At 36.9% G+C, this 26,569-nt stretch overlaps 1 protein-coding gene across 2 annotated transcripts in view; it reads left to right on the top strand.

Annotated features, from left to right (window-relative positions):
* The first annotated feature begins 1,333 nt into the window (after positions 1-1,333).
* Positions 1,334-26,569, top strand: part of LOC131068564 (ribonuclease H2 subunit A) — a 52,538-nt gene continuing 27,302 nt past the window's right edge. The window contains exons 1-2 of one of the 2 annotated variants that reach the window (XM_058003793.1): positions 1,334-1,514; positions 1,593-1,664. In XM_058003793.1, the coding sequence (XP_057859776.1) occupies positions 1,394-1,514; positions 1,593-1,664 (193 nt within the window). In that variant the 5' untranslated portion in view covers positions 1,334-1,393. The remainder of the gene's footprint in view (positions 1,515-1,592; positions 1,665-26,569) is intronic. The other variant, XM_058003784.2, reaches the window with a different exon arrangement.

The raw sequence follows: 26,569 nt of genomic DNA, 5'->3' as shown, positions 1-26,569 counted from the left end.
GGAAAGTGTGGAATCATTGGATGGTTCAAGAGACAACTCGAGGAGACATCAAGAGTAAGAAAACACAGTAGGAGTGAGCATCCTCTCTACATCAATCTGCCTCCCAGAAACAAACCTCTTTTGGTTACAATTGATGAATCCATCTAGGAAAGGCTTAATTGTATTCACCAAGATTTAAGAGAAAATCTTACAGATAGTATTGCACAGACTAATGGGTCTAAATTCGTAATCCTTAGGGGCTCTTGAATTTTAGGAACTAGAGCAATATAAGAATTGTTCAATCATTTCAGTAGTTTACCAGTTCTAAAGAAATCCTTGGCAGCCATGGTCACATCAAATTCCACATTATTCCAAAACCCTCGAAAGAAAGCTAGGGGGAAGCCATCAAGTTACGAGGCTTTGTAAGCCCCCTTAGAAAAAAATGCACTCCTAACCTCCTCATTAGTAACTGGAGCCAACATCAACACATTGTTAGCCTCATCCAATGCATGAGGAAGGCTTGGAATAATATTACATCCCTTTTTTATGGGAAAATGTGTAATTATAATGATCATAAGACAAGGAAACCAATGATCAACAATAAACTACTAAGTTGAGAAGGCATGAAGAGGGTAGTGAATATGAGGGGAAGCTTAAGGAGGTCTATTTGGTACTAGGAGGGGGCGTGAGTCATCCCAAGCTTCAAAATGATAATTAACATGACTAGTGAAAGGGGATTTGATCAATTCCAATATTTTTCTAGAAGTTCATCCACTTTTTTGCATTTCTATAGCAATGAGTAAAAAATATGTCATAAAAAGCATTACAAAAAGCTTAGGGTCCTCTCCATTAAACGTATACATTTCCCACTAAGACATGGCATTTTATTGAATCTTAGAATAACAATAAAAGAATCCCATTCAACAATTAGTTTCTTGCATCAATCAAGGTTACCATAGAGAGATCTCTGATCATCCCTACTCATTCAATTTCATTATCAATTTTAATACCAAGAAAGAAAGATTGTCCATGATCAACAAAACCCTAGAAATCTTAAAGAACACAACCAATTCTGACACAACTAAAATTGCATCTCAAAATGCCATCAAAATTAAATTTAAGAAACCCAAGAAAAAATTCTTTCATCAAAACTACCTATTTATCAATACCACATTAATTGTTAATTCTAAAGTCTAATTATTACTTAAATAGTATAAAGTGTAATTTATTTCCATAAAACAACTCAACCGAATTTGTTTTTCCATTGTAATTCAATTAAGCAGTGAAAAACATTGATTAATTAGCGATATTTCACATTAATTCCTTTATCTTTGAATATTACAAATATATATTTTCAAAACTGGGGAGGGAAGAATATTTTGGCAGCGATACAGATTGGCGGGGAAGCTGAAAAATGAATAGAAGAGGCCACTTTACTGGGATGCAGGAAGTGATGGGTTCGAATCCTCTCCCTGCATGGGCCAGCAAGCCTTGCATAATGGGCATTGATGAAGCTGGCCGAGGCCCCGTGCTTGGTAAATTACATTGCATCTGTTGAAGTAACCTACTGCTAATTTTATTATATGGTTTTGATCATTATCTGTTATTTATAGGTCCCATGGTTTATGGATGCTTATATTGTTCGGCTACTTACCAGAAAACTCTAGCCACATTGCAATTTGCAGGTACTTCTTCATTTTGGCCGTTCCATTTCTTCCCCTTTTATAAAATCATAATGCATAGATGCCGAATTTCAACCATGGACAACAGTTTTGGGCTTCCATGTGATTAGCTATGGATGTTATGTTATTCAAGTCAGTTTACCCATATTTATACTCTTTCAAAACATCTAACTTAATTGCGCGAAATCAAAATCAATATCGGTTATGCTATGAACGTTGAATCTAAAGAAGCTAACTGTGTTCTGTCAGCCCTAATCGTATTTTTATTATAAAAGCTGAAGTTGGACTTTAGGTTCAGTCTAACCCAAACGGCAGTTTGGCACAGGAGGTGCGATTGTGGTAAATAAAATGACATTTCTTTCATTCAAAATTTGTACCTTTGGGTTTCGACCTTATGACCAAGTTTGGAAGTAAACCGAAGCTAGAGTATGCTTCTTCTAGTTACATTTTAAATAGAATTACCTGAAACGAGATGCTGCTATGAAGGTCCTAAACCCACGGAAAAATGTTGACTTGCAGGAGTTTGGATTTTAATTCCCTTGTACGTTACTTTTAATTCAGATATACAATAGAAGTTTTATCTCATGCTCCCTTCGATTATGAGTTTTCACATTGCTCTAATTATTTACCATGGAAACGCAACACTGCAGGAAAGATCAAACCATGCTTTTGTTGATGTTTTAATGATTTATAGCTTCTCTCAATTGGAGGTTTTAAGATTGCATGGTATGGTACAGGTTCCCATAGGGTTTATGCTTGCAGAAGACTTGCTTTCGTAATGCTAGAGAGACATAAAAGGATTACCTTGCCAGTTGCCATTGTTGAGAAGGACAATAAAGAAGCTACCGGTATGCTTGAAAAAACAGAAGCTTCAACTTAAACATGAAGTAGTTCACTTCTTTTAAGTCTGCAGATTCAGGTGCTGCTCACCCTCATCAAGTTAACTTTTCAAGGCGTTCTTTGATAACAAGGGGCATAACTTTACCTCCATTGATGGAAACAATAAAAACTAAGGAATAAAGAAGGCCAGTGTACCTCAATTCCTATAGGGCCATACAAACTCAATATGGATCATGCATTGAGGGGGAATCCCAACAATGCAGGTGCAAGTGGAATTTGTAAGGGTTATAGTAAGGAATTGCTTTTTTGGTTCATCCATAAGTTAAGTTGCTTCTTGAAATAACTTGGTTGAATCGTTGAAGCCTTTGGTAGTTGATATATGAGGTGCAATCACAACCGAGGTGTTTCGAAGCTCCCGGTTGAGACAAGTTCTCAGGTATTGGCAATGACGTTGAAATCGAGAGTTGGCAACTTTTCCCCATTATTGCGGGGATTGGAATATTGTTCCTCATTTGAAGTGTTTAGTGTTGATGGGGCTACTGATATATTGCTAATCATTCATCATTCCCAACTCAAATTGTTTGTAATAAAAGAGAATGGGGTAGAGTTGGAAGTTTGAATTAGAGCAGCTCTTCTAACTATCGTGAATAATAAATGATCACGATTCTATTGATTTGGAGGTGGATGGGTGGCCTTGCAATATCATGACTATGTTTTAGAACGGGATTTAAACACCTCCCTTTATATGGATGGGTGTATGTTTTAAGGTTTTTGATAGATTTTGATGATTCATATCCATGACAACAAGAATGTGGCGTCCCCCCCACATATCTCTTGTTTGTATCATGATTAGTTTACATTCATTCCGAGCCTACCTCCCATTTCATGCTTAAACATCCCATTGCTCTTATATTTTCTAATTTTATCTCTTTGTTTGATTAGTTTTACTCATTCCAAGACTACCTCCCACTTCATGGACTTGCACATGCAGAGACATCCCTGGGAACGTTCTCCTCTCCTGTAGGGAGGACATCTTGCTGTCCCCAAGGTGGCAAGGAGAACATCAAAGGAAAAGTGACTCATGCCAAAAAAAAAAAGACAAAACAAAATAACCCTAACCCTGAACTTAAAAGGGGACCAGCAAGGCCCCCCAATAATAAATTTATAAATACGCAGCCCATGTTCTATTGCGATCACCAAAAGAGGAACAGAGAAATAAAAGGAGGGGGTCCCTTGATCCCGGTTCAAGCCTTGCTATGGTTTCAAAAAGAAGAAAATTAAAAATTGTTTGTGGATTGCACCAAATTAAATCTCATATAATTAAATTCTATTTATACTTTTGGTTTGCTGAGTAATTCTTGATTCCAAGTAGTGCTACTGTGGTAATAGCCAAATAATTTAGAAAGTAAATTATAAATATAATGATCTTAGTGAAGATACTTGGATATTTGACATATGAACTTTGGCACTGCTACTTGTTTGTAGACCTCATTGTCAAGTTCTATTCTCTGGTGATGCCTTGGGAACATGCTGAAGTTCTTGATTGATATTATAAAACGACCCATTCAATTTTTTGCTGGTATTGGTGTATTGACGTTTATTTGTTTGATGATTAATTCTGAAGACTGGTACACTTTTGATTATGACTGGCAATAGGTTTTGTTATCTTTGAAAACAACTGCATCAACAGTGCCAAAATCTGTTCAGATTGTTTACAGCATAGCTGATATTGAGACATTGGACAGTGCAAAATATTGTTCTACAAAGTCTAATAGTGGAGTCTTGGTCAATGCTGCAACTTTTATATATGATAGGGGTAAAGAAATATTAGGATTTGTTTTCTCTGCTGTAAATTGTTTTAGAGTCATACGAGTTTATGTAAATTTCAGCTTCTTTTACTCATTTTGCTTATATAGATGACAATTTGCAACTTCTTTTATTGTTTTTTGTAATGAAATTTTTAATTAATTTCTATATATCACTTTAGTAGTGGTTGCCTTGTCATTCCCCACATTGTTCCTAAAATCCAAGAATTTTTTTTTCACCCAAGAAAGTCTTCCTTACATCTTGGCGTCCCCTTAGCAAAACTTTTATATAAGACAAACTTTTACTTTTTCATAACTTAACAACCATAACAATATCAATCACACAAGATCTAACAATTATGCAACACAAGAACACAAGATTTACGTGGAAATCTTTCAAAACCACATCAAAATAAAGTAATTCTGTTTTGGGGTGCCATTTAGGAGGGATCAATTAGCACCTTTAATTGATGATTAGTGGCCTTTGGCCAATCCGTTTGACATCAATGACAATAATCTTATAAAATAAGCTTATGACAACAATCTCATTCATACATCGTTGACATCAATGACGATATTTCTAAAAATCTCCCCCTTAGTCATTGATGGCAACCTTGCATAGAAATAATATGTGAATGTAATAAGAACATAATACTCTCTCTTTCTTTAACTCTCCCCCATTGACATCAATGGCAAAGGGATGTTCACTTACTTCCGAGACCTAAAACAAATTAAATAAACAAAATAAGTATTAACTTTAAAAAATAAAATCTTCAATGCCACATACTCTTAAAACTCTTAAAAGTAAAAAAATTAATAGACATAGAAATCAAATGATGCATTTTAAAACAAAAATAATAATGATTACTTAGTTGCATGGAATGAAATGGAATGGTGTAGTAGAACCGTAAATCTCCAATTGCACTTTTTGCAATGTTGTGCTTCTCCTTATTCCAACCCATGCTCTCAAGTGATGGCTGGGAACCTAGAGTCGTGCGTGGAGCAAAAAATGAATAGAAATGGGATGGTACATTTTTACGAATCTGAGGCTCAATATTCACACTCGCACTATTGTTGCCACTACTCATAGATCTAGGCAATGGAGGAATTGAAGAACCCTCTCCACCAATGCCTGCCATTTCTTTTTATTGCTTCCTTTTTAATTCTTTTTTCTCTTCAAAAGCCTCTAGTTGACATTGTACTTCATGTACAACATCAAGGGGTGCTAATTTGCATGGTTTAGCAACATGGCATGGTATGTGTGCATGGTAATATCTCCCCCATTGTATTTCGTTTTGCAATGAATATAGTTATTTCACCTTTTTTTGTCCTGGGGATGATATGTTTCCAACAAGGATCCTTTCTAACTAGGGTAGACATTATGCTTGAAATTTTGGATCAATTATATATGAAAAAAATTAGCATTTACACTTTCTAATTGGATTAAAATAAAAAAAGAAAAAAGAAAATACTAAGAACAATTTGCGTTTGCAGCTAAAGAATTAAGGAAAAAACTAAAAACAGCCAGGGTTTGATTATTTGATAGCTAGGGTTTCTTGTTTTTTCCATTAACCTAAAATGAAATAAAATAAAACAAATGTACAACAAAATGGAAATCTGAAATAAAAAAACAAAAAACAACAAAAAATACTAACTTACCTCTTCAAATTTGCTTTAAAATTAAAGAAATGTAGCTCCAAATTAGTGGTGGCCTCCTCCAAATCCTTCTTAAGCTCCTCTAAATATGTCAATGCAAGCTACTAACCTGCCCAAATGATCTTCAATCACTATTTTGTCTTCAATCAATCTGCTGGTTTTTCTCTTCAATGGAATACTATTTTTGTTTAAAGGGTTGTTTTTCTCTCCTCGTGTTTGAAAACAATAAGAACGAGTTTTTAAGATTGAGAGAACAAATATAAGTGCTTTTGTTTTGAGTGAAAAGTGTTATTTTTTTCTTTTCTTTTCATTGAACTTTTTCTCTACCCACACGACAGAGTTTACGGCTCAGGACTCACAGAGTATGGTGAGTTGGGGCTCATTGAGTCTGGTGAGTCTTGTGGACTCTGTGACTTGGCCAAGTCTCAGCAAGACTCAGAGGGTTTGAGTCTAGAGTCCTTGGGATTCAACAGGCTTAGCTTGCCTCTGGACTTGTTTAGTCGGGGCGAGTCTTGTAACTATGATTACATTTTACTTGCTTGCTATCTCTTCTTATTTTATATTCACATCTCTCACACTTTCTTCTTCTAAAATCTGTTTTGAATGATATTGCATTTATTCCTCATGTCTCACTTCATTCCACACTCAACTTCTCCACAATATCTTATTTCTTATTATATCTTCACATCTAAATGAAGAGATGCATCTCCTTTCAAAATTTATACTCTTTCAATTGGTGACGACTCTTCTTAGCTTTTCATTGTTGCCTTACTTCAACCTTAATCACTGCACTGTTTCACTTATATAATTGCTGCATTATAAATAACAATGATTGCTGCTTAAATGAATCACTCCTTTGTCTTATATGGTCACAGCCTTCTTACCAATAAATTGCTGTTTTTTTAAGACTTATTCAATTGCTCCAAATTATGAATTAAATTGCTCACATATCTAACCACAACAGCTTAGGTGATTAACACACACATACACACTTTGGCAAAGGTGGTCGGCCAAGAACAAGTAAGATATTTATTTTATTTTTCGTCTTTCATAACCACCAAAAGAAATCGGCCAGCATTAGTTGATAAAGTAATTCCATTTTGGGGCACCATTTAGGAGTGATCAATTAGCACCTTTCATCACTGCTTGTAAACTCAAGAAGGTCAGCACACTTCATTGATGATTAGTTGTCTTTGGCCAATCTGTTTGACATCAATGACAATAATCTTATAACAATAAGCTTATGACAACAATCTTGTTCGTACATCTTTGACATTATCTTCCCTTTGACATCGATGCAATATTTCTTACATCAGCCACAAGTTAGCTAACATATCCCCATGCATGCTATAGGTTAAGCGTGTAGCATGCCTCCCTACTTCACACAAGTAGTATCCTTGATGTTGATCAATTATGGATGCTTTTGCACAAAATCTTCATCTTTCCATGTGACATCTTCAACAGAAAAACTCTTCCACTTAATGAGGTACTTTATGATTCTCTTTGTCTTCAACTTCTTTATGTGTGTTTGGAGAATTAACTTAGGGCCCTAGATGATTCTTCCCTCTTCATTTAACTCTAGTAATAGTTTGTTTAGAAGTTCATTGACCAATCACTTTCTCTAAGCATGAGACATGAAAAAAAGTGGATGTATCCTTGTTGTCAGAGGTAACTAAAGATTGCATGCTACATTGCCAATCTTCTACAAAATCTGATATGGACTATAATATTTAGGTGAGAGCTTGTTATTCTTTTGTTTTCTTAGGGACACTTGATTATATGGAAAATCTAATCTCCCACTACAAAACTCCTTTTGCTCTGTTGTCTTTTTCTTTTCACATAGTGAAGGATACTAAATGAATTTGTTTGGTTCCAAGTATAAGGATGTCATTGCAACCTTTTGTTGACACACAACATGATGAAGATCAAAGAATTGCTCCATTTGGAAAAGCCAATTGGTTGGATCCTTGCCATCAAACTTTTGCATATCCATCTTTTGCATAACTTCACTGAAAAAAATCTTCAATTTTTATTCCAATTTATAGCCTTAAAAGCAAATTTGGATCAAAATGGCTTCAAATGATCTCAAATTTGGACTGCAGTAGCTGCAATGTTTCATTGACCAACCTTCCAAATTTCATAAAAAATCTGCCAAATTGAAAGTGATGCATTTCACAATTTTACTTCTTGGATTAAAACAAATTGCTTTGTTTCTTGCCTTTTGGATGCCAAGATCATGCTCTCATACCACTTTTAATGAATTAACTAAGTTGCTAGTTTTGGTATGAATACAATTATTTGGTTCAACGGTATTACAATGTTTTTTCCCTTGAGTACGATTATGGGTTCAGCTATATATATCAAATATTTGTATTAAAAAAATTAAAATGATAAAATATAAAAATAGTAATACTTATACTTGCCAATAGACAAAATAGTTAAATGCCTCATAATTTGCAAAGACAAAAATACTCATAAATTCATAATTTAGTGATTTGACAAATGTCAATACACAATGAAAATTACAATCAATATTTAATAATCTTCATATTGCTCTTCACCAAGAGCATCAAAGTCAACATTTGGTTCAGTTTAATTTGAACAACAATCAGCTATAGTGCCACTCCCACTAGCTGCGTCACATGTAGAAGCTGCCTCATCTATCGAGACTTTGGCAAGTTGTGCAACTGTTGCGCCTAACTTGGTACACTTAGGAGTTTGATCTTAATTCTTTGTCACCTCTCATTATAATCAAGTGTCTAATATGACAATAGATGAAGTTGGAGTGTAAAAAGACCGAATCCTCTTTTTTTTTTGCACTCAATCAGTTGTGCTTAACTAAGTGGATGGAGTATTGTTGATGTGTATTTTGTACACGACCAAACACAGAATAAAATACCCAGAGGTATGTTATCCTCTCTTGAGTAAAGTCTCCGAATGCTAAAGATATCGCAAAAAAGGATCAATCGGAAGGACTTCAAGGTTCTGCTTTGTAGGATCTCTACTCGCGGATAAGCACCAGTGGTATGATGTGATTTTGCTAGAATCACAAGGGGACTTACACTTGATGACCTGAACGTCTAATTTGCTGGAATCACAAGTCCTATTCACTAACTGGAAGACAAACAAATGGCAAAAGATGCAGGGTTCAAGAAGTTTACTCTACTATCTAGGATGCGAGAAGATGGATGAATGACTAGGTGGAGTCCTACTGGGCTGGGTCTCACCATCAGGTTGAACAATTCAACACCAACTCAGTGCGATCTTCTAAGGGATGCTTCCAAGACGTTCAAATCGTACACCATCTGACAATGATCACCATTCAAGATAATTCATGAACAATAGACGTGTAACGGCTTAAGATTAAGCTCATTTTATGCCAGTTGACCACGTTGGGCGCACTTACCATCAGTAAGAGGCTAGTGGTATGGACTAGACAGATTCCACACAGGTGCATTCGACAATTTTCTTCACTCAATCTAATCATCTATCATCAAAAATGAAGATTCAACAAGAGACCATGCACATTGCAAAGAAACAACATATTCCACCATATCTTCAATGAAAAGAAGTCTTTACAATTAAGGCAATAATGTCTTGCCTTCTCTTCTTAATCTACTCTAATTGCTATTCTACTATTCTGGCCTCTATTACTAACTATTAACTATTAGCTATTATTGACTAACTATTATCCTTTACAAATGAGGAGCCGGGGCTTATATAGTGCCCACAATACAATTCAATGACTTAGATCAATTTGAGGTCAATGGCCGAGATCTTACAATGAAAACCCTAATTAGGGTTTGTTACAACAAACTTAATTCTGACCAATGAAATAATTGCATTATTTGGACACATGTCTTCTCTAGAATATTCGACCAATGGATAGCCGGGGTAGGTAAATCGAAGTTTGTGCCATCTCCCATGAGTCAGGTACATTGAATCTGGACACACTGAGGTGGACCAATCTGATTGGAGGAGTGATGACTGGGATGCCACCTTGTCTGACACTTGTAACTTGGTAGATATTCAATTTGATGTTGCTAAGAAGCTAGCTTTAATTAACTCTTCTGAAACTGTTTGCTTCTTCAACAAACCCTTGCTTTAACTTCCTTTGTCTTCGATGTGCAGGATGGATGGTGTACCTTTCCTTCGAATGCTGGACTGGAAGAGGTTGTCCCTGATGATGCTGGACTAGAGAAGGCCGTCCTTGATGATGCCGGACTGGAGAAGGTCGTCCTTGTCTTGGTCTGGTCCTGTGGAGGTTGTCATTTGATACCTACACAAAAGCTTAAAGTTAGGGTTTGAGCATAATATCTTAAGGTATAGGATTCAAGACCTTTCAAGGAAATAACTAAATATTAATTTGAAAATGATGATAAATCTAAGAATTATGAATTTTCAAATTAAATTAAAATCAGATTGTACAAGACTTACATTTTCCAAAGGATTACTATGGAAAATCCAACTAAATTTTGAATAAAAATTTCAAGAATCTGATTCTTCATACCTCTTCCTTGAATTTTTAGCTATCAACCTTGAAAAATGAATGGAGATGAGAATTTGCTGGACAAGGACGTTTGATCTGAATTTCAGGTCCTCCTTTGGATGAATTAAGCTTCAATCAGCCTTCAAAAAGAATTTCGCCTTCAACTAACTTCTCAAAATCTGGAAATTCGCCTTCAAACACCTTCCAAAATCTGGAAATTATCCTCCAACTTGCTCAATTTCGCACCTCCAAATCTGCTCTTCAAGTTCGCATGGGAGATAATGAAAGAATGATTTGAATTTGTTAAAATACACCTCCCTTATATAGGGCGCTCACCTTGATTTCCCTCAAGGCTGACTTGGCAAATAGGGAATAAAATAAAATAAAACTCCTCTCAAAGGATGGCCGACTTGTTTGTAAAGGCACAATAATGATTTTTGAGCGCTCAAGCATAATTTTTAATTTTTTAAATTAATTCCAAAGCTCAAAGGTGTATTTTTTCATTTATTTCAAGGCCTAGAAATTAATTAATCAAATTATGAATGCCTTAATTTATGCGAACTTGTTTTAGTCTTCCAAATGTCTTGTAATAGGCAAATTTAGTGAAAGACTATAGGCTAGTTTAGGGAATGTTAAAGCTTGATTAAGGCTTGATGAATCTTCATTTTCCTTAGGCATTAAAATATTCAAAGTGATGGAGGCTTAAATTATTTCAAGGCTTATTTGAACCTCTCATCTAGGCTTGTTTGCTTCACGAATCAAAATCTTCACAACCTAGGTTTGCCATCACAATTTCGCAATTTGCCTTCAACTTAGCCTAAACAAGGTGAATAATAGGTGTTTTCAAGGATTTCGCCCTGGACCCTTTGGAAGGGTTAGGAGCGATTTTTCTAATTAGGACTTGAGTACCTTGTTTTCTTGACTCCAAAATCTTCCGGAAGGCGAGCTCATGTTTGTTTTGACCTAATCAAAGTCTTGCATTTCAAATTTTAGCATTTCACATGAGTAAATTAGGTGAAAAATGTGAATTTCACCCTGGACCCTTTGGAAGGGTCAGGAGCGATTTTTCTAATTAGGACTTGAGTACCTTGTTTTCTTGACTCCAAAATCTTTCGGAAGGCGAGCTCATGTTTGTTTTGACCTAATCAAAGTCTTGCATTTCAAATTTTAGCATTTCACATGAGTAAATTAGGTGAAAAATGTGAATTTCGCCCTGGACCCTTTGGAAGGGTCAGGAGCGATTTTCTTTGCTTGGGCTTACTCCTCCATCATTTTATCTTGAATCTACCACTCAAGGCTAGGAAATAGTCCTCTTCTTTCACCCAATCCAAGTTTGATTTGTTTTTGCAAGGCAAAATAGGGGATTTTAGAATTTTCACTCTGGACCCTTTGGAAGGGTCAGGAGTGAAAATCTTCCTCTGACCTAGAATCATCACTTTTGGAAGCCAACATCAACTCAAAGGTGGTCTCAAGGGCAATTTCTACCTTGGTCTGGTCTTGTCTTAGCGTAAACTTGAAAGGAATACATAGGTTTTAGGATTTTCGCTTTGGACCCTTTGGAAGGGTTAGGAGCGAAAATCAGGTTTTAGGGCAATTTTCCCATCCTTTCATCTTCAAATCACCTCCAAGGCATAGAACATCTTGCCTCACTCCTCTCCAAGTTATGAAAACCAAAATCTTGTCCCAAATTGCAAGGAAAAAGGAGAATTTAGAAATTTCGCTTTGGACCCTTTGGAAGGGTCAGGAGTGAAATTTTCATTAGGCTTCAAAACTTTCCTTAGCAACCAAAATCCACTCTAAGGCAAACCAAATGCCTTCTCACACCCTTGTCTAAGTTTAGTTTTGTCCAAAATTTGGAAGAAAATATGACTTTGAGGATTTTCGCTCTGGACCCTTTGGAAGGGTCAGGAGCGAAAATCTCTTCTAGGCTCAATTCCTTCATCTTTCATGATTTCTTGCAACTTCAAGTCACTCCCAGGGGCAATTCCTTCTTGATTTTACCTTATCCCACACTTGACTTAGCAAAACTTTGATAGCAAAAAGAAGTTTTGAGAAAATTCGCTCTGGACCCTTTGGAAGGGTCAGGAGCGAAATTCTCAATCTTGACCAAAAATCTTCATTTTTTCAACTTGAAACTTCTTTGCAAGGTAGGATTTCATGTTTCATTGTGCTAGGAATAAAGTTTCATGTCCAAGAAAGGCTAAAAATAGGTTTACAAGGAATTTCGCTCTGGACCCTTTGGAAGAGTCAGGAGCGAAATTTCCTTTCCTGGCCAGAATCCTTCATTTTCACAACTTCTAAACATGCCCAAGGATTTCAATATGTTCACTTCCTTTCATCATGTCTTGAACACCTCAATTTGACCAAACCAAGCAAGAAATGTCTCTTATAGAGATTTTCGCTCTGGACCCTTTGGAAGGGTCTGGAACGAAATTCTCCATTTGGGCTAAATCCTTCATTTTTCAATGCTTTCAAACACTTCAAAGGCAACAAGAATGTCCATCCTTCCTTCCAAGATACCCTGCAAATCAAAATTTAGTCAATTTTAGGAAAAAATGAGCTTTAAGAAGATTTTCGCTCTGGACCCTTTGGAAGGGTCAGGAGCGAAAATCTCATTCTAGGCTAGATTACTCACTTTTCAAATTTCAAACCACTTCAAGAAGCAAACTTAGATCATTTTCCACCTGAGGAAGAAGGTTTCAAGGTCAAACAAGGTAGCAAATGAGGTTTATGATGAATTTCGCTCTGGACCCTTTGGAAGGGTCAGGAGCGAAATTCCTAATCTTGGCCAAGATCCTGACTTCATTTTCACATTTCTTCATTCAAATAAGCGTTTTTTCCTTCATTCAAGCCTGGGAATGCGTTAGTTCTAGGTTTTGGTCAAAGTAGAATGTCTTATGGAGAATTTCGCTCTGGACCCTTTGGAAGGGTCAGGAGCGAAATTTGACTTTTTGAACTCTCCGTCAGGATCATTTTATGGAATATAACATTTAAGTATAAGAAAAGGAAATGTCACTTATACTTTAAGTTATATTCCATATATACTTTCAGGATGTTTGAGAGTGGTTTCGGACCTCCAGGAGTTATATTGCAAAATCTAGTTTTTGGAGGATTCTTCAGTTTTCCAGACTTAGTCAAATTTCAGGATCAGGGCATTCCAAACTTAGCCAAATTTTAGGGCATTTGAAGATCAGGACGACATTCCAGACTTCATCAGTCACCAACTCGACCTAACTCAGACCTTCAAGGATGATACCCACTCACAAAGCAAGACACAATTAGCAACAAGAGCAAAACCAGGCCCTAAAGAAGACTCTCAAAGAAACCCTAATTCTGGGGCACCTGTTGACTCCCTTGGCTCAAGCAAAGCCTACCATCCTATTGATCCCTTGGCGACACTCAAAATGCAAAGGCTAATAGACAAACCCTAAACACCTAGAAAGCAAACCCCAGAAAGCAAAAAAAGTAGGGGTCCCCATTTGTAATGGGGCGATGTGTGAATACGTCACAACAAGTATGTACTTCAATTCTGCTCAGCTGAATAAGAACTCACAAGTTCATAACTTGTTGAATTTGCATAGAACATTTGTCATTTACGATTACAAAACATAAACTATAAATTCTAACCTTATAATAGATATTAGTAAATGAAAAATGAAAAAGTTAAAACATAAAATGACGCAAACTTTTTTATAACAAGAGGCTGCAAGTAAGTGAAAGCCTTGGTCATATATGTACCACCATTCATGAGCATTTTTTTGTACTTGTCTTGAAGAGGGCAAACACCATGATTCCGTGAAGATATAAAGTAGCCAAACTCACATAAGACAACACTTTGTATATCTACATTTGAGTTTATTCTTCTAAATGCAGTCTTGTAGCTAGCAACAAGCTTTTTATCTGAATATGGTGCCACCCTCCTGTGTAAGGAAAATATCTCTTTGCTATAATACTTTGGGAACAAAGTAAATGTTAGGAGATGCAAGGGCGTGGTCATCTTGTTCCAATGGTCAACAATGATCTTTTGCACTCTTTTGAAAAATGTCATTATTGGGTCATGCTTGTTGATTTCTTTTTTGTGTCTTATTTTTTGTGTCTTATTTTTTAAATCATAAAGCCCGTGCCATTATAAATTTTCCCCAAACATAGACAATCTCTATCAACATACCTAATCATGTTGATAATGGCTCTCTAAAACTCAAAATATATTCAAAACGACCCCACCACTCATCATCTTGGATCAATGCTTTGACCCTTTGGGCTCTCATTGTACTTGATTGCCTCCATACACTCCAAAGATTGTTGATTGTCATGCCCCCACCATATAACCAGATCGCAGCTATATAAATAAAACCTAGGCAATGGAAATAATATAATTACATTTCCTTGGGAGAGGCCGACCTAGATTAAAGGTATTGGAATGATAACATTTTATTTAAGGACATCACAAGCGCAAAAGTTTAAATAATTAATGGCGATCACTATATAATTAAGGCTGACCATGATAAGGTTGTATTTATTAATGATTGATAAAGAATTCTGGCCGACTGTATTTATTAACAGAAAGGGCAGCGATTGGGAAAGAATTCTGACCAACTTCCTTCTTAGTATAAAGCAAGTTGTATATATAAACAAGGGCTGCAATAGCGATTTTGGTGAAGGAGGATTTATTAAATAAAAGCAGCGATTAATTAAGAGGAGACACACCGTTTCTAAAGGATGGCACTCTTGGTAAGGGAGGTGATTCTCTATCCTCTCTTGAGGATATGCAAGGCAAATCACCAATTAAGGAAAAAGGGGGGAAAAAAAAGGACCATTTCTGAGAACGGACCTGATGAAAGGGCAGTAAGAAATAGAGAGGGGATTTGTATAATAAAGCAGAAAGGGAATTGAAAACAAAACTGCATCAATATTAGCAGCAGTGCTGTTTAGGGTGAGGATCATTGAATGATTCGGAAAACAACATTTGGATTTGGAATGATAAATTCAGACAATTAAGATCAGAAGTCTGAGATGTTAACTACATTTAGAAAAGAGATTGAATTAGAGCACAGGTTCTTATACATAGAATCTGCATGCATCAAAGATTTCGATCAGATTGGTATTGATATAAGCAATCTGCATTTCAGAATACAGCCATCTTGTGTTATAGCAAATTTGTCTAACATAAAATTTCATATGTATTTGGTATAGTTAATGATGTGAAGTGCTAATCAATCTAGATTCTTAATTTATTAATTCTCCCAAAAAATAATCACATGTGGGTGAGGAAGGAGATGCATTTTTGGGAGAGAGATATAGATTTCCCCTCTAAGTAGGCCACCACAAGATGCATTTTTGGGAGAGAGATATAGATTTCCCCTCTAAGTAGGCCACCACAAGTTGGATAGAATTGTCTTGGTTTGGATGTTCCGCCACTTGTGGGCCAAGGTGTTGAGTTGTCTTGGTTGGATGCTCCGCTCCCTTGGGCTTAGTTGTGATAGCCTTAGGAACCCTTTGTGTTATCCTTTCCAATCCCCATGATGGTTGGTTGTGGGAAATGAAATAATCTATCATGTATGGGTTAATAAGGAGACCCGAGTAGAGAGGGCAGAGATGGGTTCCCCTTCCAAGTAGACCACCCCATGTTGGATGGACATGTTCTTGCCACTTGTGGGCCAAGGGGTGTTGTATCACACCCTTGGGCTTAGTTGAGGCAAGTGTTCTAGGGCACCCTATCGTGCTTTCCTCTTCAACCCCTACTATGGTTGCTTATTAGAAATAAAACTATAAATTAGATCTACACATGAAATGTTATCTAATTTAATTGCTAATTTACTTCAAGTTTCAATATCTATCGTATGTTTTAATTATAGAACACTATTTGTAAATAAATTTTGTTGTGGAATTATTACTTTGGGAAAAAAACAGGTATACCCCAACTAGGGGACATTACATTGATGACCATAACACTCAATGCATCTTGCGCTTTCACAAGTTGTCTTAAGACTACTATGTGATACAAATTGAGTTTTGACAATTTAAAAGGGTGTAAAAAAATTAAAATATTAAAAGTTAGATGACATGTCACATATCAACAATTAAATAATTAAAAAATATACTAAAAAATAAAATTGAAATTACTTTCAACAACTCCAAGTTGGAGAAGGTCTTGAAGATGCTCTGTGACATATAATGATTAGTCACAAACATTTGAATCTCCTCAACCTCCATGTAGATTTTTTGATCCACTCATTTTTTTTGCCAATCTTTTGTAATATCAAATTGAGTGAGTGGACAACACTTGTCCAAAAATTATGCCCTTATGTACCCTCCACTATAGAACTAATTGTCTTACATTTTTTAGAATTGTCTGTTATGACTTGGACATCATTTTCAAGGCCTACCATTTTAATGGATTCTATGAGGATATTGGCAATGAAAATGCATCCTTCACTTGTCCCTCACAATCCATTATCTTCAAAAACATTGCCTCCTTAGGGGACACTGCAATGATATTGTTCAATGGTTTATATTTACAATCTTTCCATCCATTAGAAGTGATGGACACACTTGTTTCAAGCTATGCATCCTGATTGCAATCAATGATGCCTTTGTTCAAGCTTTCCCCTTTTCTAATGAAGTAGTTCATAGTGACGGTTCATACCCTTTTCATACCTTGTATTAATGTATTCAACAAGTGCATTGGCTGTGGCTATCACCATATCTTATTAATATGGTGATCTAACAAGGTTGAAAGGTTCATTGCCTTAAATGCAATGAGCAATACTCATTGACAACCTCACTTGCTTCATTCTTGAAGGCCTTTTCCAATGGGCCTTTTTTGTGTGAAACATTCTCTTCTTGGGAAGATGGTGGCAATGGCATGAAAGAATGTGGGCTAGTTGATTGTGATAACCACTAGGAGGTTTCTACAAGATTTTATTGGCAAGAGGATATGCTCTTTCCTTCGATTCGCTACTTACCATGTTGGCATCCTCTTGTTCTTTAATATACTCTATTATTTGTTGTTTTGACAACCCTTTTTTATTCAGCCTAGGACAAGCTTTTTTCCCTAAGTAAGGAATGGCACACAAGTGAGTTTTCATTTGATTATACAAGCTCTCATGCTTAATTCCACATTGGCTGCAATGCCATCAATAACCTCCACCACTAGGAAGTTGTTCAATCATTGTTGTTTGTCACCAAAGAGGTGACACTACATCAAATTTAAATGAACTTTGTGCAATGGGGGCAACTAAACTAGAACTACCAGCCATTCTGTATGAACATAAAACAATAAAGCATTACAAGTTTACAACCCTACAACTTAAAAAAAAAAAGGGTATAACCCATCGTTATGTGTAAAAACTTGAAAAATATTGAAAAGATTTATTCAAAACTTTAAAAACAAAGAAATATTTATTCATCGTTGATGACAAAAGCTTATTTGTGTAGCTATTTCTTCCTTCTTGGTGTAGGTTTAATTTCTTGTAGCCAACTCCTTCAAAGAAAATGAAGCAATCTAAAAAAAGCAAACAAGGGTAGCTTGGAAGAAAAAAAATGCTATTTTGTGTTTGTGAAAGGAAAAAAGAAAGTGATATGTCCTCACTTTAAGGAAAATTTGTGCTTTTGGAAGTTTTTCTATTAAAAAAATGTCAATAAAGTGTTGTTCTTTTTTCAAAATTTATTTCTACGCCTGAGGGCCATGAGTCCCCTTGGGTTCAATTGTTATAGCTTGAGTACTTTGGGTTCCTTGTGGGTTGTTCTGGATGGGAAAATCTTGGACCAAATTGGCATCGAACATGAATTTGGATCTGAAGTACCAATATAGGAGGATTCTTGAGGGACTTGATAAAATAGTGAAATAACTTTCAAAAGAGATGAATATAATAGGAAATATGTTGCAAATACTTGATAATAATAAGCCACATTGAGGGGGCAAATCTCTAAAAGCCTTCATGAAAAATAGAATTCACAATATAATATGCTAACAACCACTTCGTATATACTAAACCTATGCTATGGATGTCACCTAGAGCAACCTAGCTACCTAAATAAGACTGTATAAAAGATCATATAAGTTAAATAATGTTATTGCTAGCAATAGGTTGGCTACACATATCTCCATGCATGCTATAGTTTTATGAAGTAGCATTAACCATTTGGATGTGCTACATTGTCTCAAGGTAGAGAGATGGCTTTCACATGCATCTTTGTATACTAGTTTGCATGATTATCATCCTTTTTCTTTAGCGCTCTACGGGCTTAGGTTGAAACTTGGTTGTGCAAGTTAGTTTACATTTTAGACTATCCTTTCATTGTTTTCCATTTTTCATAATTGCTAAACTTGACCTCTCAATTTTTCTTGGTCACAAAAGGCGCCTTCTCTAGACTGGCCTTTAGATTTTTTGGATTTTGTTATGCAAGTGAGCATATTTAAAACAATACTTGCATATGACTGAATTTTTTTTGTAACTTGCATGTTTTTGGGTGAAAGTTCAAAGTTGTGTCTCATTTCAAGCCAATTAACCATCACAAATGAATTTGAGTATTTCCAATTGAAAGTTAGTTTTGGTTAAACACATGTTTTAGTTGGATTCATTCTAGCTAAATTAAATTTGAGCAAGAACTTGTCCAACTAAAAGTGCCCACTAAATACACGTAGCATCACTTTCATGCCAATTTATCAAAAAAATGAAATTATTTGAAAAACTTGATATTCTCACAATTACTAAATATTTAAATATAATTTGACTTTTTTAAAAAAATAACTGTTTTGTAGATCTGTAAGTTTAGATTCTAAAAATATATATATTTATTAATGTTTTAATTAGTATTTATATTTTCTTTTTCTTTTTACAAAAAGTAGGTAGTCAACACCAAAATATAAGGCTGATTGTCTTCTCTAGAAAAAATTAAAGCTTATCAAAAGTGTAAAAAGAAAATTTGATGCATCAGAGGAGAGATTCCATGTTTTTTTTTTTGATTCCTAAGGTGCAACCAAGGTTGCGGCAATTATATTAATAACCAAAAAAATTACATAAGTTTTACAAAATAAGGCCAACCAGAGACCCAAAAGCAAACATTTCATCACTATGGAATGGCAATCAGAGCCCCGTTAGTGCTAGACAGAGAACAAAGTAGAGAGGAGTCATTGCACCACAAGAGCCATCAAAAAAGACCCAAAACCTAGCATGCGGCCTGCACTAGGCATTGATATGAACCCTGATAACCCATTGTCTACACGATCACCCTCCACCAAGATGCCAACATAAACATACACGGGACTTCAAAAATGAAAAAAAAAACCCCAAAAAATGTGTCCTGACACATCATTTATCTTCATAGAAGGCCTTTGAATTGACAACCTTCGCAAATTGCTCCAACTAAGCTGAATTATCCTCATGCACAATGCCAACCACCCTCCATAGAAACTCTCCTCCCACTGTGGCCCATTGCTTCAATCCTTGCGCGTCTAGGTTCAGAATGAAGGGATGCTTTGCCACCACCACCCTGTTGTGACGTTTTCACACATCGCCCCATTGCAAATGGGGACCCATGTTTTTTGCTTTTTAGGGTTTGTTTTCTAGGTCTTTTAGGGTTTTGTTAGTTAGCCTTTGCATTTTGAGTGTCGCCCAGGTGATCACATGGATAAGCAAGTCCGGCTTGAGTGATGTCCTGATCCTAAAATTTGGCTAAGTCTGGAATGTCCTGAAATTTGGCTAAGTCTGGAATGTCCTGATCCTGAAATTTGACTAAGTCTGGAAACTGAAAAACCTCAAAAAACTAGATTTTGCAATATAACTCCTGGAGGTCTGAAACCACTCTCAAACATCCTGAAAGTATATATGGAATATAACTTAAAGTATAAGAAAGAAGAAACATAGAAGGAAATGTCACTTATAAGGCGAATTGCTCATGTCCCTCACCAAGGGTCCAGAGCGAAAAGGCTTAGTGGAGTCATTCCTGACCTTGTTTGGACAAATTGAGACATCAAAGGCATGGTGAAGGGTAAAATGAGCATGATAGAGCATCCAGACTTGATCAAAAACAATGAAATGATGAAGTTTTTGCCTAGAAGGTCAAATTCGCTCCTGTCCCTCACTGAAGGACCAGAGCGATTTTATTCATATGCACATTTTTAGACCTTGTTTCGACATTAACTTTTATTCATAGCATGAAGCAGGATGATATCTTCCTTAGCCAAGACATTTTTTGATGAAAATTGTAACAATTTGGCCTAGAGAGCAAATTTCGCTCCTGTCTCTCAGTGAAGGACCGGAGCTTAAAATCAAATATTGCTTTGTCCTTGCAGGATTTTAATGATTTGACGATTTGAAGAGGTCCAAGGAGATGCATTTTACCAAATGAATATAACTTGAAGTGCCGTCGTGAAGAAAAATGAACCAAAATGCAAAAATCGCTCCTGTCCCTCAGTCAGGGACCAGGGCGAAGTTCTTTGTAGCTCCCGTCCCTCTCCCAGGGACCAGAGCGAAATTCTTCATAAGGCACGTTTCGGGCAAAGATCAAGCAAGTCTTAAGTTCGAAGGCAAGAAAAGATATGAGTTAAATACGTTGAAGATAATTTTTGAAGTTAACAAGGTGAGATGAAGCCTACAGGACCAAGATCTCTCCTGTCCCTCTCCAAGGGACCAGGGCGATATGATGATTATATTGCCTCTTCTTCAAATTCAAGATACTCTAAGACGGAGAGCAAGGTGGCAAGGACGTTTCGAAGTGTTCCAATCAAGCACAAAGCATCAAAGGTCGCCAACATCGAAGGATTTGCAATGAAGTACCCCAGTTCGCTCCTGTCCCTCTCCAAGGGACCAGAGCGAAATCCTTGTGAGGCTCTAAATTTTGAAAATTTACCAAGTACCAAGCGGCTAAGAAGGATCAAGGGACTTCATCTTACAATATGAAAGTGATTGCAAGTTGGTCGAAACAAGGACAAGCTCAAAATATTGAAGTTCGCTCCTGTCCCTTGGGAAGGGACCATAGCGATATTGATTATATTGGCCAATTCATGCAAAAATTACGTTAAGTCAATGTTTTGCAAGGTGGTAAAAGATCCAAGGCATGATTAGAAGATGATATTCAAAGGTTTCAAACGTTAAACGATCATCAAATTGAACAAAGAGGCTATATCGCTCCTGTTCCTCTCCAAGGGACCAGGGCGATTTGCATAGGATCCTTCATTTTCCTTTAAATGCATGTCAAGGTAAGTTCACACAAGATCAAGGACGTCCTTTAAGAGGCAATGAACGAGGAACCAAGGTTAAAAGATAACGCATTTTGGCTAGAGCTTCAAGATCGCTCCTGTCCCTCTCCAAGGGACAAGGGCGATGATCCTTCCAAACGTCTAAATGCCTTGTAAAGTTCAAGTGGAACAAGTATGGAATGAAGAAACAAGGTTATTATTCACCTCGTGATGGAAATTTGAGATCAAAGATGCTAGATCAAGTGAAAACATTAAGATCGCTCCTGTCCCTCTCCAAGGGACCAGGGCGATAATGGTTATAAGAGACATTTGTTCACACAAGCAAGACACTCAAGTTCGAAAATCCTAGCGAAAATGGCAAATTCAACATGGAGATGAAGATTTTGGACGTAAAAAATGCAAGGATCAAGACCAAGTTGATGGATCGCTCCTGTCCCTTAGTCAGGGACCAGGGCGATGAGGTTTGTACTCTTCCCAATTCTCCAATTTTGGCGCTCAAACACATTTTTGAATTTATTTAAATGCTAGAAAATTCGATAAGTTTGAAAATTCAATTAAATGGCATTTAAATATTGCGCTTGGTATTAATTAATTATTTTGCCTTGTTAAAAATCGAAATTTATTTATTTAAATAATAAAGGCATTTAAGTAATTATTTATTAATTAATAAAAAAAATCAAAGGGAGCGCTTGGTTTATAAGAGTCGGCCTTGTTATTTATTAAAAATCATTTAAAATTGCTTTATTTTTACAAAAGTCGGCCTATATGATAGTGGGTGGTGTAAGCGCCTATAAAGGAGGTGAGAATTTTCATTTTTTCATCATCATTTTTTACCATCTACAATCAAGTGCGATTTGAAGAAGACAAAGGGGTAGCACGAATTGTGTGTTAGAGGAGCGAATTTCATTCCAAGCAAGGGAGTACGAACTTGAAGTTTCAAGTTAGGCGAACTTGCCAAGGACATTGAAGAGCACATCAAAGATATCCCCAAGGGTGACGAATTGACAAAGAGGACGTTCGTTATCCTTCAAGATCACGTTGAAGCCATCAAATTTTGATTTTTGCCTAGGCGAATTCCTTTATTTTGGCATTTTAGAGTTAAGCTCTCAAGTAAGGTATGGCAAGATCTCTTGTTTTAATTTCGAATTTTGATCGTCATTGCCTTAAGCTTGAATTTTGAATTTTGAATTATATTAGCTCAATCGTCATTTAGGAAATGATAATTCAAGGACTAATCATGAAGTTTCCCAAAATTAATTTAATCTATGCTATTCATTGCAAAATCATGTTTCTAATTTTGAAATGTTGTGTAGGCATCAAATGGAGATCTCATCAAGGAAAATCAAGTCAGATCAAGGACGGTCTTCGCCGGGACGATCAAGCAAAGACAAGGGCGACCTCTTCAAATCCAGCATTCCCAAGGCGAGGTACATCAATCATCCTGCACATCAAGGACACAAGGAGTTAGAACAAGGGCTCGTTGAAGAAGCAAATAATTTTAGAAGAGTTAATCAAAGATAACTTCTCAACGCTACCAAATTGAGTATCAACCAAGTGTCAGACGAGGTGGCATCCTAGTCATCACGTCTCCAATCAGTGAGGTCCACCTCAGCATGTCCAAATTCAATGTACTTAACTCATGGAAGGTGGCACAAACTCCGATGTACCTACCTCGGCTATCCATTGGTCGATTTTTCTAGAGGGGACATGTGTCCAAGCAATACAATTTTATCATTGGTCAAGCATTAAATGTTATGTAATGGTTGTAACAAACCCTAATTAGGGTTTTCATTGTTGAATCTTGGCCATTGATCTTGAATTGATCTAAGCCATCAAATTGTATTGTGGGCACTATATAAGCCCAGGCATTTCATTTGTAAAGGCTAATTTTAGCAATAAATTAGAGAGAGTTGTAAATAATAGAAAGCAGTTAGTAGATAGAGAGTAGTTAGAAATTGATAGAATAGTAATTAGAGTAGAATAGGAGGACAAGGCAAGAAATTGTTGCCATTGATTGTAAACAAACTCCATTTTCATTGAAGTAATGGTGAAGTGTGTCGTTTCTTGCAATTTGCATGGTTTCTTGTTGAGTCTTCAATCCTAGATGGTAGATGATTAGATGAATGGAGGAAATGCGATTGATTAATGGTGGAATTCGTATATCCATACTACTAGCAGTTTGTTGATTGCAGACTTGCCTTGTGTAGTCAACTGGAATCATCAGCTTAAGCTCAATTTCAATTTGTCGCTTCTTCATTGATATGCATCAACTTGATGGTGTCTATGCCTGTGGTGATGATTTGAACATCATAAAGCTTCCCTTAGAAGATCGCAGTAGCCTTGTGGAGATGGTCCATTGATGTCAAAACAAGACCTAGTTAGAGTTTCATCAAAAATCAAATCATTGCTCCTACATTCTTAGTATTAGGATTAGATCTTCTCTTTGCCCTCATCCTTTTTCCATTTTTTCAAATCCAAGCCAGTAAGAGCCCGTGTTCCAGCAAAGTAGATCAGACGTTCAATGTAAGTCCCCTTGTGATTCCAGCAAATCACATCATACCACGGCGAGCTTATCCGCACGTAGAGACCCTACATCAAAGAACCTTGGAGTCATCCTGATTGATCCTTTTTTTGCGATATCTTCAGCAATCGGAGGCTGTGTTCAAGAGAGGATAAGGTACCCTTGGGTATTTTATTCTGTGTTAGGCTGTGTACAAAATACACGTCAACACACCCCAAGTTCGTATATCTTCGGAATGTCTTCCGTCTAGGGAATGCCCATGCTCGACTCTACCATAACCACAAGATCAATATCATCCACTAGGAAGTCGGCCTTAAAGACAAGTCGTAGCAGTATCAGAGTTTGCACTTGTGGCTCTCTAAGGTCCAACATTGAGGCAAGAGAACAAGATGAGATGTTCGTGTTGATCCGATGTTTGTTGGCGGAGGTCAAGGAGTTCTTACTTAGAACCATCCTTATGGATTCCATCATCAAAATAGCTGGGGAATTGTAGAACATGTGAAGTCGTTGGTCTTAAATATACTCAAGGAATGCCATTTGCCTTCTATTGCTTCTTAAACGAATTGAAGTCTCCATGTTAGAAAGTGACAATGCAAAGAATGAGAGGCATGACATCCCACTTTTAGTAAGGTAATTGACATCCTGCACGAGCCAATACAGTTGACAAGAGAATTAGCATTAATGTGAAGTCCCATCGACTCCCAAGAGGCTACCATGCCAAGATGCCATAAATGTTTAACCAAGGCAAAATTTCCATTTTCGAGAGGCCAATCTCAAAAGGACAAAAAGTGTACAAAAAATAGGCTAGGGCCATTTCCCAAAGCGTCCAAGTGTGTCCTTGATTCTTGCAGAAATAAATGCTTCCTGTGCTTGTTGCCTTGGTTATCACAAATGCCTACCACCACCGCCAACTTGTCAAGTGTGTTTGATTGTACCCAATTCTATCCTGTTAGTAGCCATGTTTGCCAACGTGTCACCATCCATGTTTGCCTCACGATATGTATGGTTGATTTTGTAAGCTTCAAAAAACTTGAGAAGTGCCTTGGCTCTATCGAGCAATGCTCTAAGTTTCCAATTTGCTGTAGCTCCCAATCTGATTGCATTTACCACTATGGAGGAATCTCCTTTAATCTCCTTTAATCTTGAAATCCCAAGATCTTTGCAAAATAATAAGCCTTGAATTAGTGCCTTCAATTCTATGACATTATTTGTGTCTTCTTTCAGGGGAATTGCTAGTCTTCCCATGGTTTAACCATCCCAAATTCGGATAATACATCTAGTGTTGGAAGGGCTCGGGTTGCCTCTGGATGCCCTATCAAAATTCATCTTAAACCATCCCGATTGAGGTGGTTTCCAAATGCTTTGGGCTCTTTTGGAGTCCACCTCTTCACACCAGTGAAAGGTGGGATCTTCAAACCATTCCAATTGAATCACATCTTGCTATCCCATACTGTGAATTGAGCATTTTTCTTTAGGTGCAAAGTCGTTCTGCTATTGACAAGCTCTATGATTGTGGCCTCAACTTTGTTCAAAAATGAGCTTAATGGCATCCCTTTGTCCTAAAAAATCCTCCTATTACACTCCTTCCAAGTTTACCATAGAAGAAGTGAAGGACAAGAGACCCAAAGGCAACCATATAGGGCAGATCTATGAATGATTGGCCAAGCCTTAAATAGGCTCATGATATCATTCGAGAGGGCAGTGATCAATCCCAATTTAGCGCATAGCCATCTCCAACAAGCTGGGGAAAAGGGGCAGCCCGGAAGTAGATGATCCACTGTCTCCTCAGCCTCCCCACAAAGAACACATCTCGAGGGCCCATCAAAACCCATTCTTTTAAATTTGTCTGTGGTTAGGATCTTTCCTTGAAGTGCAGCCCATGCAAAAACCCCAGCTTTGGGCAAGCAAAGTTTATTCCAACACAACTGGATGGGAATGTCTATTTTGAGATGTTGCTCTCTTCTAGCAATCATATTATAGCCATCCCTTGCATTGAATTGCCTATTCTTTGACCTTGCCCAAATCAGCTAATCCTATCCACTTCAGAAGATCAAATCTCTGCTTCTCAAGATCTCCAACAAACAATTGATCTCTACTGTCGGCAAGGGGAGAGACTAGAGATCTTTTCAGTGCCACCCTAGTGAAGGGTCCCCGTTGATGAGGACAACATAGTCCTTGACCAAGGCACTCCAATGTTGTTTTAGGTAGGCTTTGGTCTAATCAGCTACCATTAAGTTGTCAATACTTGGGTATTGTCCCCAAGAATCTTCTCGAAATAAGGCCAGACTCCCATCATGAATGTCCCATGTTAAAGCGTCTATTATTACTGATTTGCAATTGAGCATAAAGTTCCATGATGTGATTCTCGGGAAGGGTTAGCAGTTTTGAAAATGC

This window comes from Cryptomeria japonica, chromosome 11, assembly GCF_030272615.1.
Source record: "Cryptomeria japonica chromosome 11, Sugi_1.0, whole genome shotgun sequence".
NCBI lineage: Eukaryota > Viridiplantae > Streptophyta > Pinopsida > Cupressales > Cupressaceae > Cryptomeria > Cryptomeria japonica.
Note: the sequence above shows the minus strand (reverse complement) of the source record. Positions and strands in the feature narration are given on the sequence as shown.